Here is a 16,334-nt window from a genome sequence, read left to right as displayed (position 1 = left end):
TTTTAAAGGGCCATGCATTATTATTATCCCAGAAAGGGATTTTCATCCCAGAAGGTAACTGTAACTTTCTTTCTTTTTAATATGTCCAGGTTGCTCCAAAAATAAAAGCAAGGATGATAGAAGAAGGCACTACAATGGTTAGCTATCAGCCTCATGGGGACAATGTGAATTTTTTCAGAATGGTCTTCTCTAACCCAGCAACCAAGAAATCAGATGTTGATTTCCTCTTGGAAGAAATCGAAAGGCTTGGGAAGGATCTGTGATGGCCAACACTAAATCTTGAAAAAGGGAACCAACATTACATTGGCATAATAGATTCTGTATAAATGTTCATCATTTTTTCCATGTTTGCTGTACTGAACCTTTCTCTCTCTTTTCCCCCTAGCAATTCATGGTGGGTTGTGGTTGAAACTAAGAGGCTTACAAAAGAGGGAGAGAACTATGATTACTTTTTTACACTGGGGACATGGCAGCTTGTGCTTACCTTATTAAGGGCACAATCCCATAGCCACTAGACAGTGGCTAGACAGTGGCTAGACTAGCTTTTGGGAACTGACTTTGGAGCCCGTGCTCCGAGCTCGGTTCCTAGAAAACTGCCTGCCTGTCACCTCCTCTGCCACCTCATACACAGAAGTGCTGGTCTGAGTCTTCCTATGCATTGTCCAGCCTCCTCCCATGTTCTGAAGTCTGGTGATTAGACAGCCAAATTTGCCCATCTAGTCACAAATGCAGGGTGGCCAGAGCATGGAGGAGAAGATCCTAGATTGGATAGGCAGTCGCCTCCGAGTTCGGAGGCAGCCACCTATCCCCATAGGATTGCTCCCTAAGTGTATAAGGTGGCCAAGAGGTCTTTTATCTTTTCTTTACTTTTGAAATGCACTCCACCCCGGCAGAGGAGGTGTCTTCTCACATAGGCTTGCACTCCAGATCTCTTCCTGGAATGCCCATTTGACCATGCAACATTTGGTGGTCACGTGGGCTCTTTAGGAAGTGTTGCCAAGCAGAAAACCTGTGTGAGCAGAGCGTTGCACTACTGAGAGCATGCACACGGTATTTTAAAAGTAAAAAAAGAAGAAGATAATGTTAGCCCCCCTCCTTCAAAAGAGGCAGAAAAAAACAATTTCTCTTTTGCAGGGAGCAACATTTCACAAAAGTAGGGAGTGGGGTTCAATACAGCACTAAGTACACACACCTTGGGTTTGTTAGTGTCTTCAAGATAGGAAGAAACCATGTTTACAAGTGGTACTTGTGATAATCAACATTTCTCTTTGTACTGTAACTACCTTTAAATATATAGTCTATTAATATATCATGTAAGCCAAGCTTATAAAGAAATAGCCATTTACTTGATCACCTGTGATGAGAAAGAGTTGCCTCCAGGTGTCCAGATAGGGAAACTTTACAAACATTGGCTTTGTTAATTATTCTTTTGGGCCAATTATAACTAATACAGTTAGTTATAGGGATGTGTGAAACCTGTTCCTTTATCTTCATGGAATGTTGTACTTTGCCTTCCCACATTCTTAGATATGGAAAATCGACAGGATGTCCTGGATAGTCTTCCTTTGCTGAACAACTTGCAGATGTGGGTATTTTCCCCCTCCAAAAAAAGCCATTTTGCAAACTGAGGCACATCCCAGTGGCAGGTTGATTTTCTGCATGTTCATAAGTGAAATGAGCAAATGTGTGTTCACACGTGCAATATTGCTGATGGCACCACCATTTCCATTTCACTTTGCTGTCTTGGCTTGCTGTATGAGCACATGCATGATGTAGGAAGGGGAGAAGAGCAACATTGGATCTGCAAACATGTACCTAGACTGTCCTTTAAAATGCCAGCCATAGGAACAAAAAAAATATTGTTTTGCTTTAGTGCACATTAGGTTTTGCCTATATACTCCCCCTTCAGCTCTAGTCACATGTACGTATGCGTTAGTTGGGGATGGGGATGGGGATGCGGACAGAGTTGAGTTTTCATTCAGAAGCCTTTCAAGGAACTATTGAATTAGGGATGGCGGAGAAATCCTCTACGGACTCCAGTTAGGCTGGTTCTTTAGAATCCCCCCCCCCGAGTCCATGGTGGAGTGGACTGCTCCCCCCCCCGCAAAGTCCAGTAAGGATGGACCCTAGCTGGTGCCAGCCAGTCTGCATCCATCTGCTGCTGTCCACAGCCATCTGCTGAGGACGCAAATGGCGTCCAGCGTAGCGGACGCCATTTGCATCCCTGCCCTTAGCCGTGATAGGCTACTTAAATATTTCCGTAGCCTATCACTGCCACGGGCAAGGACACAAGTGGCGTCTGCTACGCCGGATGCCATTTGCATGGCAGCGGACAGAAGTCTGTCTGCGGATGGGCCTGGCCAGTGGCTCTGCGGACTTGCTGAGGAGCGGAGCCAGCCGGGAAGGATGCAGGGGGGAGGGACGGATCGCCTCCCCTTCCAGTGGACGCCCTGGACCAGACAGGTGAGTGGGGTTCATACACCCCTATATTCAACCCACATGTTGCCCACAACTAAGAAGCTGCGGTTGTCTGCAAAGAACAATTCCAACAAAATTTAAGAATTGATGCCCTAGTCACTAGGGGCCAATATAAACTTATGGTTTTTTATGCTTCAGATGAGGCTTCCTTCCCCTCCTTTCATATTACGCTCTCTCTGTTCCATATTAGAACCGCAATTTCCTGCTACCCTGTTACCACTTTCATTACCCTGATTATTCCTTGATTTCCGAGTAGGGATGGATGAAAGGGACTTACCTGGTCCCGCAGCTTGTTTTGCGGTGGGGGGGAGGCTCTTTGGTTCTCCCCCCGAAGTTCAGGCGAGGGGGGGGAGGTGCTCCGCCTCTCCCGGCCAAAATTCAGGCCGGGGGGGAGGCACCCCATCCCTCGCCAGCGAAATTCAGGCCGGGGAGGAGCTCCCCGTCTACCCGGCCGCGAAAAAAAAAGTAAGTAAAGAAACACACACACACACACACACACACACCCGTGATAGGCTACGTAATGATTTATGTAGCCTATCATGGCTAGATTTCCAAAGTCAGCCATGATAGGCTACGTAAATCTTCACGTAGCCTATCACGGGTGACTTTGAAAAAAAAAAGCGCATACACAAATGGCGGCGCCCATGGGGCGCCGCCATTTGCGTTCCTTAGTTTGGCACGTCTAGTCTACGTAAAGATTTACGTAGACTATGGTGAAAATAAGGGAATGCTATTTGCGTTGCCCTTATTTTCGCCGTAGTCTACGCAAATCTTTACGTAGACTAGATGTGCCAAACTAAGGAACGGCCACCATTTGCATACATACTTTTTTTTCCCCCAAAGTCACCCGTGATAGGCTACGTGACGATTTACGTAGCCTATCACGGCTGACTTTGGAAATCTAGCCGTGATAGGCTACGTAAATCGTTAGGTAGCCTATCACAGGTGTGTGGGTTTTTTTTTTACTTTCCTTTTTTATTTTGCAATGGCGGCGGCAGCAGCCGGTCAGAAGACCCCCAGCCGCCGCTGCCCCTGCCGAAATGCCGCTGAACCGCCGCCGGGACCCGCCGCCGAGAGGGACATTCACACGAGGTAAGTCCCATCCCGGGGGGGGGGGGCGGGGGGCCGGCGGAGAATTTCACCACCAATTTCGGGGGGCCAAATGCATTGGCATTTGGCCTCCCAGGGATTCATGGAGAAATTCTCCGCCATCCCTATTTCCGAGTAGATTTCATTCATGTGCTCTGCTCTTCCACTTTCATTACTGTATAAGGGCATGTAATTCCCCTCCCATGCCTGTCCATGTACAGCTGTGTTTGTATTTCCCTTCTGTCCAATCACAGCTCTCAATGCCCCCATCTGGTCTTCCGGCTACAGATAGCATAGCTTCCTCAGCACTGGAAGTTTGATCACTAACAAGCAAAGGGCTGGATGTGCTTGTTCATGTCTGATCTGGGAAGCTCAGCAGCGTCAGCCCTGGTCAGTGCTTGGATGGGAGACCGCCTAGGAATCAGGCTTCCTGCATTGAGCAGGGGGTTGTTCTATCCCTTCAAATGACACTAACTTTTACCTCTTTCTATCCCCTGCTTTGGCTTAAAAAAAAAAATGAAGTGGTTATCCTCAAATCTTTGAAGAATCCTTCGAAGAATCCAGCCTGATTTCTCTGCACACTTGCAGTCCTCTCCATGGTCACAGCAGGAAAGACACACACACACTCCCATCCAGGCAGACAGTCATCACTATTCATGAACTAACATCAATAAAAATGTCAGTGGTCAGTTTTAATGTCATCTCATGGGCAGCGGACAAAAACAGGACAGTCTTTGAAGCTTTGAAGATGCAAGCACCCCCTCCCCCAAACCTGAGCGTCTCCTGTCTCTGCATTTCTTGATCGGAGGGAGAAGAGGGTAAAATGCATCCCTGCAATGAAGGGAGACACATCTGATCCACCACCCCACCAAGCTCAGAAGCAACATCCTCTGTTGTTTCAGAGTACCTTATTAAGTTCAATGGGGCTTACTGGAGCAATGCAGAGTAACAGGGTGATCTTATGTCTACTCAGAAGTAAGTCCCATTGAGTTCAATGTGGCTTACTCCCAAGTAAGTGCGTGCCCAGGATTGGGGCCGCAAGAAAACAATACAGCAGAAGTTAAGCTACTGGAAGAAGGGGGGAGGGGGGTAAGGGAGCGTGTGTAAAGGTAGTCAGTTGTAATCCTGCATTTAAAATGGAAGCAGAAAACCCCATTTCAAATGCTGGATTTGAGGCTGGTGGAAGATCCATATTTTTCAACTTCAATCCATGGTGGCAGATGTGGTCTGTGATTGGGTACTGGTTTTGTGTGTCCCCCCTTTAAAAATCATATGAAATTATGAGGTTCCCGTTTTTGATTTTATGTACCCTTATTTTACCCAGTACCCAGGGACAGATTGGGTACATCTGTCCCTGGGTGGGACATTGGGTCCCTAGGTGGGTGGGGGAGTCTTCTTCAGCCAAGCAGGACAAAGCCTTCAAAGTTAGGATTTCACTGGCTACTTAGGCCACAATGCTATGCATGTTTAGACAGAAAAAAAGTCCCACAACTCCCAGCATTCCATGCTGGCTGGGTAATGCTAGGAGTTATAGGACATTTTTCTGTCTAAACATGCATAGGATTGTGCCATTCATGCAATTCATCTGGCAGAGCTTGGCATCTTTTAAGATTTTTTTTTAAAAGCAGTTGCTTTAGGCACTACTGCTTGGGTGGGAAAGCAATGTCTGTCACCTCCAAATCAGAAGGCAATTTGCTTTCAGTGGGATTTCCCTCTGTGGCAGATAAAAACAGGGCAATCTTCAAAGTTCTGAAGCTTCGAAGACGCAAGCAGCCCCCTCCCAAACCTGAGTGCTAGGGTGCCGCCTCAGGCACCCCTCTTCCATGCGCCAGCTGTCAAGGGCTGGCACAGGGAAAAGAGCCTCGGCAGACACCCCCGAGCCTCTCGTCCTGGCCTCCAGCAGTTGTGGGGGGGGGGAGAAGAGGAAAAGTGCCTCCTTCTTCCCTCCACCCCCACCTGCTACAGCGGCGGCAGCAAGGGACAAAGTGGTCATTTTCCATAAAGGCCAGGAAAACTCACAGAAAATGACCAGCCTCCTCTCCCATGCCACTGCCGCAGTAGCAATGATGGGGGGAGGACGGGAGACTCTGCCTTCTTCCCCTCTTCTTGCTGAGGGAAGTGGTGCCGAGGGGGGGTGGAGTGGCAACTTCTAGCCAGGCTTTGAGCCCAATCGGATGCTTGCACCTTCCCCCCCCACACACACACGGGGATAGAGGAAGAGAGGGACGGTGGGCAGCGAATCAGCAGAAACAGGGAAAGTTACTGCTCCTCCAATGAGAGCCACCTTCTTTAAGAGCAGGAAAAGAGCACAGCACTCGAGTGTGACCCGTGCTTGCGCATTTGGTGAAGTACTGGAATGGGGAAACAGGGTGAGTGTGAATAATCGCATTTTAATGCGATGGCATTTAACTCGGCAGTCTACCGACTTCAATGTGCTAACACACACAATGTAGATCTGGCCTAGGGCATCATAACCTCAGCTGCCCCTTACTCTGAACTAGAGATGCTGGAGAAATTTGAGATGGACTAAAATGAACTCAGATTTCTAAGAATCTGACCTGTGGAATCCACTGCGGAGCGGCTCCCTCAGGCTGCATGGAGTCTCTGGACTTTGGGATGTTTTTTTTTACTCTCCCAAAATTTTTCGCATATTTATTCATACGAAAATACACACATTTCTGCTGAGGAAAAGTGGAATGGAATGGGAATATGCTAGATGTTACATACTCAGGTAAATTATGTAAATTGTTATGAAACCTCTTGTGTAATTATTTGCGTATTTTTTAGGGATGTCAGAGAATTTCGCCACAAATCTCAGGGAGGCCAAATGCCAGCGCATTCGCCCCCCGAAATCGGTGGCAAAATGGTCTGCCCCCCCACCCCCACCCCGGGACGGGACTTACCTTGGGCGAATCTCCCTGGTGGCTGCAGCTCCGGCGGCGGTTCGGTGGCGGTTCGGCGGTGGCGGCGGCTGCAGCGGCTGCCACCGACGCCATTTCCAAGTTAAAAAAAAACAAAAAACGTGATAGGCTATGTAAACATTTACGTAGCCTATCACGGCTAGATTTTTAAAAAATACTGTGATAGGCTACGTAAATGTTTACGTAGCCTATCATGGCTGAGTGAAAAAAACAAACAAAAACCCGCGCGTACGCAAATGGCAGCGCCCATGGCGCCGCCATTTGCGTTCCTTATTTTGGCACGTCTAGTCTACGTAAATATTTACATAGACTATGGCAAAAATAAGGGGAACACAAATAGCACATTGTGTTTTTTTTTTCACTCAGCTGTGATAGGCTACGTAAACATTTACGTAGCCTATCACGGCTGACTGCAGGGACACAAACGGCAGCGGCTACGGCCGCTGCCATTTGCAGTCCCAGCAGGACAGGATTCGTGGCAGGAGGGATGGGGCGCCTCCCCCCTGGCCAGAATTTCAGGGGGAGGGACGGAGTGCCTCCCCCCCACCGCGAATCAAATTTCGTCACAGGTAAGTGACTTTCGTACATCCCTAGTATTTTTCCGTGTGATGAAAAAAACCATTCACATCCATCTGTGATAGGGATGTACGAAAGTGAGTTACCTTTCCGTGGATTATGTTGATGGTGGGGGGGGGGAGGCGTTCCATCCCTCCCCCCGTAATCCTGGCTGGCTGGCTGTGCTCCACAACAATTCTGCAGAGCCGCCGGCCGGCTCCGCCAGCAGCCGGACATCAGGCCGCTGGCTAACAGGGATGCAAATGGCGGCGGCCATAGCCGCCGCCATTTACGTCCCTGCAGTCAGCCGTGATAGGCTAAGTAAATGTTTACGTAGCCTATCACAGCTGATTAAAAAAAAAAAAAGCGTGTACGCAAATGGCGGCGGCCATGGCCGCCGCCATTTGTGTACGCGCATTTCTTTTTTTTTTAAAGTCAGCCGTGATAGGCTACGTAAAGATTTACATAGCCTATCACGGTGGTTTTTTAAAAAAATCTAGCCGTGATAGGCTACGTAAACCTTTACGTAACCTATCAGGTTTTTTTTTTTTTTTTAACTGGAAATGGCGTTGGCGGCAGCCGGTCGGAGACCGGCCTCCGCCGCTGCAGCACTGCAGCTGGAGCCGCCACCGGAGCCGCCGCTGGAGCTGCAGCCTCCAGGAAGATCCGCCCAAGGTAAGTCTCATCCCAGGGGTGGTGGGGGGGTGGCGGGCTGTTCCGCCACCGATTTCAGGGGGCCGAATGCGCTGGCATTCGGCCTCCCCGAGATCCGTGGCGGAACTTTCGTACATCCCTAGTCTGTGAGCAGACTACAGCACAAAAGGTGCCTGACAACCTGCAAAACATAGACAGGTTGGATTTTATACAGTCTGTACATGCCTACTCTGAACATACAAAAACACTAAGGCTGCAATTCTACACCCAGTTTTCTAGGAGTAAGCCCCATTAAACTAAATCATGGGACTTACTTTTGAGTAGACATGTATTGGATTGTATTGTAAGTCTAGCCCAGTAGGATTAGTTTAATAAGGTCATGATCCTATGCATGTTTAGACAGGAAAAAGTCCTACGACTCCCAAAATTCCCTAGCCAGCCATGGTCCCTGGGGAGTCCTGGAGGTTGTAGGACTTTTTCTGTCTAAACATGCATAGGATTGTGCCCTTAGTGTGCGATCCTATGGCCGCTAGTCAGCGGCTTGATGGCCATAGGATAGATTGGTCCCCAAGAACCAACCTTTGAGTCAGCACTCCATGGTTGGTTTCCTGAGAACTGACCTCCATCCCCGCCCGCGCTGCCTTGTAGGCAGTGCCCATCAGGCCCACGCTCTGCGCTCGTAAGAGCAGAGTGGAGCAGCGAAAACGGGGCATTCCTGGGGGGAGGGCGGGGAGGGCGGAAGTGCTTTTCAGATGCTTCCTACATGTCGTCCGGCGTCTGCCCCCCCGCTCCAACTTCCGATGGCTAGACAGCTGAAATCAGCTGTCTAGCCGCGAATGAAGGGTGGCTCAAGCACGGAGCGAAAGATCTCCTCTGTGCTGCTCCTGCCCTGCATTGGATAGGTGGTCACCTCTGAGTTCGGGGGCGGCTGCCTATCCCCATAGGATTGCGCCTTTAATCACGTTTTTTAGTTTGGGGATTCTGTTTCTAATGAAGATAGGATGAGGCCAATGTAAGTTCTTCTTACAATTAACAGGCCTAAGTGCCAGTTGATATGCAAGAATTGTCTTTGGCTTGAACCAAATGGATTAATGCATGCAAGCTCATTTTATTATCCGATGCCAGCAGTAAGTGAAATAAGCCTTACGATGACTTGAAAGTACATTTCTTTCTGCAAGATCTGGTTGAAGTATATATATTTTTTTATATTTTGATGTCTGACGAAATCCTTGTGTATTTATTACAAAATTATCGTTGTGCAACGTTGATATGGGGCATTGTCAGCATGGACCTGGACAGGATCCTCAGTAAGCACAGAATAATAAATAAGAAGGTAGTTCCTTAGCTGAAGTGATTTGGATTTAGTGTATGTAATCCAGGATACCCTCAACAGTGTTACAGTAACATTGTCATTGTTTAAATGGCTATGCTAAATAAAGTAAGAAGTTTACAAACGCTCTTCTGACTGTGTAAAGCATTCTTCATTCCTCAGGATCCCATATATGAAACATGCATGGTCAAACACAGAAGAGACTGTTCTGATGGTCCCCTGGATGGTGGGACCATCCGTGAGACACACAATGGTGGGACACACAATGGTGTGTGCCCCCTGCTCATTTTGTGTTTGCCAAGAAAGAGTGTGGAACTTTCTATAATTAAGGCTGAGAAGCCCATCTCTTCTGCAGGGAGACAAGCCATCTAGAATTGTTTGATTTTGATTCCAAAAATTCTAGATTTCTCTGGGTTGCACCTGAGGGTAGAGCCAAGGCAGAATTTGGACCCTGGGGAAATCCGGCAGCTCAGGGGTGATCCAAATTGACACTTCTCACAGCTGCTATTAACCCCCATTAAAAAATCCCAGCAGTTCCTGTTTACAGTTCTCCCATGTCATGTCTCGCATGGCCCTATGACCCAGAGACCTGCTGCCAGCAGTGGAGGCTGGTGGCTCTGATGTCAATGTGGCAGTGAATCTGCTCCAGGTTTCAGCCAGAACCAGTCAGAACTCTAGAGGAGCTATCCAAGGTGCTGAACCCATTTTGGTGACAGGGTTCAGCACTTTGGATAGCTCTTTTAGGGTTCTGACTGAAACCCAGAGTGGATTCATTGCCCCGCTGACATAGGAGCCACCTTCCTCCATTGCTACCAGGCATAGTAATGGGTCGATGGTCTGGTGAGGTTCATGGCAGCTTCATATGTTCATGTTGTAGACTGGTTGTATGTTGGCATTGCAATGGTGGAGAGGAGGAGCAGGTTCTGTGGGTTCTTGTTAGTGAGCTCTTGCTCAGGTATGGGCCACCCATGGGCTCCCAATCTGGCCCTCCAGGGTTCCACAAACAGTCAGACTAGTGCTGTGCCAAAACATTTTCCCACGTGTTTTCTGATCATTCTCATTCCATTTGACAGAAAAGAAATTGCTTCCAAAAAGGAATTCAAAGGAGGAGAAATTTCAGAGAAATTCTCATGGGTTGGTTTGAGGTTCTTGTGCTTACCTTACTTGTGAGGTGGCTGAGGAATGTGCATGAGTGTCCTGTCTGTCACTATACAATAACCTCTGTGGCAGCCTGTAGCCTCCTCAGCTTCCCACACTTCATGAGGAAGGCATCATGAGGCAATCCCTCCCTTGGGGAGGGGGGTGGTCAGTCCAGGAAATGCAGGTGGTCTTGAGGGTAAGAACAGTTTGACAATGGTACCAATTAGTGTTGTGCCCAAAATTTCTTCCACATTTTTTTGACCAATCTCATTCAATCTGATAGAAAAGAAATTGCTTTCGAAAAGACATTAAGAGGAGGAGAAATTTCGGAGAAATACTCATGGGTTGGGTTTGGGGTTCTTGTGCTTACCTTACTTGTGAGGTGGCTGAGGAGTGTGCATGAGTGTCCTGTCTCATAGAATCATAGAATGGTAGGGTTGGAAGGGGCCTACAAGGCCATCGAGTCAAACCCCCTGCTCAATGCAGGAATCCAAGTCAGAGGATCCCTGACAGATGGCTGTCCAGCCTTGTCTTGAATGCCTCCAGTGTGGGAGAGCCCACGCCCCCCCTAAGGAATTGGTTCCATTGTCGTATTGCTCTAACAGTCAGGAAGTTTCTCCTGATGTTCAGCTGTCTGTCATTGTACAATAATCTCTGCAGCAGCCTGTAGCCTCCTCAGCTTCCCGCACTTCAGTTAAAGCCACTGTGAGGAAGACAATTGAGGCAATTCCTCCCATGGGGCTTTTTCAGTTCAGGAAGTGCAGGTGGCCTAGGAGGCTGCAGAGCAATGGAAAGATGTGTAACAGAGAGAGAACATACATGCAGCACCATCGGCCAGCTCGCAGTGATTAGGTAAGCTCATTTGTAAAAGAAATTCCAAATTCTACCTCAGAAAAGTGGAAGCCTCACCACAGTTGATGCTGTTGCCCCCTACAGAAGCAGTGCAGTAAACCAAAAACCCTTGGGAAAAAAGAGAGAAGCTGTGCTACAACCCCTGCCCACCATGAGCCCTATCTGTGCTGGAGATCTCTCCTACCCCAGGAGAAATGTGGTTCAATGGTCCCCCCAGTTTCCCTGCCCACAATTAGGGATGTACGAAAATCACTTACCTTTTAACGAAATTGATTCAAGGTGGGGGGGAGGCACTCTGTCCCTCCCCTCGAAATTCTGGCCGGGGGGGAGGCGCTCTGTCCCTCCCCCCCGAAATTCTGGCCGGGGGGGAGGTGCTCCGTCCCTCCCCCCCCCGAACTTCTGGCCAGGGGGGGAGGCACTCCGTCTCTCCCCCCCCCGAATCCTGGCCGGCCAGGTCCGCAAATGGTGGTGGCCATAGCCGCCGCCATTTGCGTCCCTGCAGTCAGCCGTGATAGGCTACGTAAATGTTTACGTAGCCTATCACGGCTGATTTAAAAGAAAAAAAAAACACGCGTATGCAAATGGCAGCGCCCATGGGCATTCCTTATTTTGACACGTCTTAGTCTACGTAAACATTTACATAGACTAAGACGGCAAAAATAAGGGGAACGCAAATAGCGTAGATGCTACGCTATTTGCGTTCCCCTTATTTTCGCCGTCTTAGTCTATGTAAATGTTTACGTAGACTAAGATGGCGAAAATAAGGGGAACGCAAATAGCATAGCGTCTACGTAGACTAGATGTTTATGTAAACTAAGATGTGTCAAAATAAGGAACGCAAATGGCGGCGCCCATGGGCGCCGCCATTTGCATATGCGCATTTTTTTCCCTTTTAAATCAGCCATGATAGGCTACGTAAACATTTACGTAGCCTATCATGGTATTTTTAAGAAATCTAGCCATGATAGGCTATGTAAATCTTTACGTAGCCTATCACGTTTTTTTTTTTTTACTGGAAATGGCGGCGGTGGCAGCCGGTTGGAAGACTGGCCGCCGCCGCACCGCTGCTGCACCGCCGCCGGAGCCGCTGCTGCCAGGAAGATTCGCCCAAGGTAAGTCCCGTCCTGTGGGGGGCGGGGGGGCAGACCGTTTCGCCACCGATTTCGGGGAGCCGAATGCTCTGGCATTCGGCCTCCCCGAGATTCGTGGCGAAATTCTCTGACATCCTTACCACAAATAGGCTGGAGAATTTTGAGAGGCCATTTGTGCACAGCTCTAATGTGGGCTCCTTAAGTGAGGTGGTGATTAGCTGGCCCAGCCCCTTATGGCACAGTAGCATGCCTGGTTTGTGTTTGGCTTCACTGGATTCTCTGGGTTCTCCCTATCAGACGCTGGGATGGGAAGGTCTTGTGAAATCTTGCTGTTATGGCGTGAAGCTTTCGAATACAGCCTTGCCAGAGCACTAGTTGATGAGGCACTGAAAGGAGAAGCAATATTGCATATCTAAGGTATAAAATAAATCGAGAATGAGTTTTTACTGTTTCTCTGAGGCTTCTTCCATTCTCATAGGTGATGCACGCTTCCCTTGGGCAGCTCTTTATGGCCTTATGAAACTTCTCTGAACAATAATGACTTACCCATATATTTTCACATCTGTGCTCTCTGCATTACAAAACATGTCAGTTCAAATTTTATTAATGCTTTTAATGATTATGGAAGCATTAACTCCCTATCCAAACCTCAAGGGGTGTGTATATTACTTTTGCCAACATATATTGCAGTCTTGATTTAATTTGTCTAAATTAGCATATGCTATTTCTAATGTAGGGCTCATCACATTTTGTTAGAGCATCTAGCTCTTGGATATTAAGACTGGAATCCTATACACCCTTACCTGGGAGCAAGTTCCATTGATCTCAATGGGACTTACTTCTGAGTAGACATATTTAGGTTTGCTCCACTAGAATCCCTCAAAGAAATAGCCTCACGTAATTCAGCATGCATAGATATTATTAAAGGACTATGAACCTTTACACACACCAGGAATTGTTCCCTTTTTTTTTGTTAATGTGCTAATGCTACAGCTGTAAAGTGACCATTAACAGAAGAGCATTTCTTTTATCTGACACATCTCCTAACTAATCTCAGTGCTTGTGTTGGGAAAAACAAGGAAATAAAATGTGATTTACTGTTTCAAGCTAGATGAGGCCATACCAAAGTTTGAGTTATTGCATGCATTCAATGTGCAGCACAATGCTAAGCATGTACACTCAGTAGTCAGCACCAGTGAGCTCAGTAAGATAAGAGCCCCCTTTAGAAGTGAAGCCGGAGCTCCACGAGTTCAGTGAACATGTGCAAGGCAAGGGGTGGTGCTGTGGCAGCAGGGTGCAATGTCACAGCGGCAGGCTCCAGCCCCTGTACTGTGCACAGTCCAGCATACATCTGCAATGTGCCTATGCAGTATGCACATACACTTGTACAGACATAGGTATTTCCCCCTGTGACTGGGGATCTTGGAGAGAGGAGTGTTGGAACACATATAGGGCAAAGCCTGTTGCAGATACACTGAACCCTATGCTATGTACATCTATTTAATGTTTGTTTGTTGGTTTGTTGGTTTGTTGGTTTGTTGGTTTGTTCATTGAAAATGTTCATAGCCTCCCTTTTCAGAAAGTTCAAGGTGGGTAAGGAAGATCTACCTCTGTCTCTCCGCCCGCCCGCCCACCCGGCGCCCATCCATCCATCCATCAAAAAATACAATCAAGGGACAACACTAAAACATTATCAATTAAACCAAACAGGTTAAAAACCCATCAAGAAAAGTTCATGGGGGGAGCAATCCTATGGACACTAGTTAGCAGCTAGACAGCCATAGGATATCTGGTTTTCCGGGAACCGACCTTGGAGCCTGCACTCTGAGGTTGGTCCCTGGAGAACTAATCTTCCCCTGCTCCTGTGCTGCCTTGCAGGCAGCACGGTACAGCCCCATGGTCTGCGCTCCAAAGAGGAGCGCAGAGTGGCCAAAACGGGAAGTTCCAGGGGGTGTTCCAGGGCAGGGAAGGTGGAAATGCCGGTCCTATGTGTCATCCGGCAGCCTCCTCCCTGCTCCACCTTCCCACATATGGACAGCCAAAATTGGCTGTCTAGTTGCAAATGCAGAGCAGGAGAAGTGCAGAGGGAATGATCCTCTCTGTGCTTCTCCTGCCCTGCATTGGATAGGCGGTCACCTCTGAATTTGGAGTTGGTCACCTATCCCCATTGTGCCCTCACTAACCAAAGGTCTTCTTGGTAGAAGAACATCAGCTATGGGGTGGGACATATCTCTCTGGACAGGGGATTCCAAAGTCTGGGTGCGTGCAGCCACTGAAAACGCCCTTTCTCTCATGGAACCTGTAGAGCCACTGGAAAGGGGCTTTAGTCCCAAGTAAATGTGTATAGTCCACCAACTATGCACAGTCCAATCCTAAGCACTGGACTGTGAATGGCTGTAAGTCCCACTGTAGAACTCACATTCATAGTGAGTTCCACTCAATTCATAACAATTTTCTTCCAAGTAACTGTGGATAGGAGTGCAGCCTAGTTTCTTAGGGTGAAATCCTAACTAGATAGGCAGCTGCCTCTGGCTTCGGAGGTGACTGCCTATCCAAAGCAAGGCAGGAGAGGCACGGGGGATCATTCCCTCTGTGCCTCTCCTGCCTTGTTATTTTTTGCTAGACAGCCATTTTCGGCTGTCTAGTGGTGGTGGTGGGGACACCGGGAGAGGAAGCTGCAATACGGCACATTGAATGTGTTGTATGTGCAGCTCTGCTCTCCCTGCCTCAGAACACCCCCCCAGCCCTGCCCCTTTTCATTCCCTCCGTGGTACTCTTGTGAGCATGGAGGACAGGGCTTCTCCATGCTGCCTCCAAAGCAGCGTGAACGAGGGGGGCTGTCAGTTTTCCAGGAACCGACCTCGGAGCACGGGCTCCGAGGTCGGTTCCATGAACAGAGCATATCCTATGGCCCTCTAGACAATGTCTAGTGGCCATAGGATTGCTCCCTTAATAGCAAATAGCAGCCACATATAGGGAATATGCCTGAAGGTCATGGACAACATAATGGAGCCCTGTTTGTTGTGGCATGACAACTGCAAATAATATGTCTTGGATTGTCTGAAATGGCTGTTGTAGACCAGCTTGGAGATGCTGCTGCTATTCTCATGGGCATGGAATTCTGGAAAAGTAATCTTCTTATCCAATAACGGTCACTTCAGATGTGTGGGTGAATTGTGCCCAGAAGTCTAAGAGCCAGTTCATATGTGCATGAATATAATTTGATGTACGTTATTACTTGATGACTCAGAGCTGGATGTGTGAACTGACTCCATTGAAAACTATTGGGTTAGAGGTGATGTATGGTGATATGGAAATTATATCTGTGGTGTTTGTGACCTGTAGCAACATCAGCAAAGTTAATAATTTAGTTTAGGATATGAGTTTGTCAGACCAATATTCCTAACTGGGTCTGTTCCCACCCCCTAATAGTTCTTTTGTAGTTGGAAGCCATCCTATGCTTCATTCCTGGAACTGAACTTCAGTGATGCTTCCATTACCCTAGTAATTCCCTTCTCTATCTTTCCTGTGGCTCCCCTTAAATTGTAATGGGGCTCAAGTTGATGACTGAAGATCAACCTGCTCTGCTATAATAACTGATAATGAAGCTGCAGGGCACAAATTAAATATATTGTGCTGATCCAGGTGCTCCTTTTATTTGCCCATAAAGCGCATTTCATGGTATTGTTCCCTTGCTTGCTTTACAAAATAATGCATTCTACAATGAGCCACATAGAAATTTGAAAGTTGGGTTTTGCATTCTGTCAACAGTAAAAGCTTGACTCTAATGAGGCTACTTGCTTATAATGTGCAATTCACAAGTAGATAGGCATAATATGGCTTTTTGTGTATTTTACATTCTACCTGCTTTGACACAGCCTGGTAGCATAACGGGAACACCTCCTGTCTCCTGGAGAAAAAGAGTCTGGTAGAAAATTCCAGCTATTGTGACTTTTAGAACAAAATCACTACCCCTTTTCTGAGCAATTTTAACATCGGCATCCCCTCTGTTTTTTGGTCCTTCACATTTATGGAAATGGGATAAGGGTTTTTTTTAGCTTTTTCTTCTTCTTCAGTCCTTCACTAGTGCACACATTTGCAGGACCACAGTTAACATTTTTAAATTGTATCTGTACAACAGCAGCTGATATACTACGCAAGCACATTGATATGCCCTCTGCACATCTAGAAATGCCACATGTCAAATTCCCCCTTTTATAACGT

General features: G+C 47.6%; 1 protein-coding gene across 1 annotated transcript in view; it reads left to right on the top strand.

Annotated features, from left to right (window-relative positions):
* LOC146347366 (glutamate decarboxylase 1-like) overlaps window positions 1-1,320 on the top strand; it is a 51,674-nt gene extending 50,354 nt beyond the window's left edge. Inside the window, exon 15 of the mRNA XM_084848133.1 lies at window positions 90-1,320. Coding sequence (XP_084704259.1) covers window positions 90-263 — 174 coding nt within the window. The 3' untranslated portion in view covers window positions 264-1,320. The remainder of the gene's footprint in view (window positions 1-89) is intronic.
* The last annotated feature ends 15,014 nt before the right edge of the window (window positions 1,321-16,334 follow it).

Source organism: Heloderma suspectum, chromosome 4 (genome assembly GCF_057233095.1).
Source record: "Heloderma suspectum isolate Gila_16-S chromosome 4, 16-S_ref, whole genome shotgun sequence".
In the NCBI taxonomy this organism is placed as follows: Eukaryota; Metazoa; Chordata; class Lepidosauria; order Squamata; family Helodermatidae; genus Heloderma; species Heloderma suspectum.
Note: the sequence above shows the minus strand (reverse complement) of the source record. Positions and strands in the feature narration are given on the sequence as shown.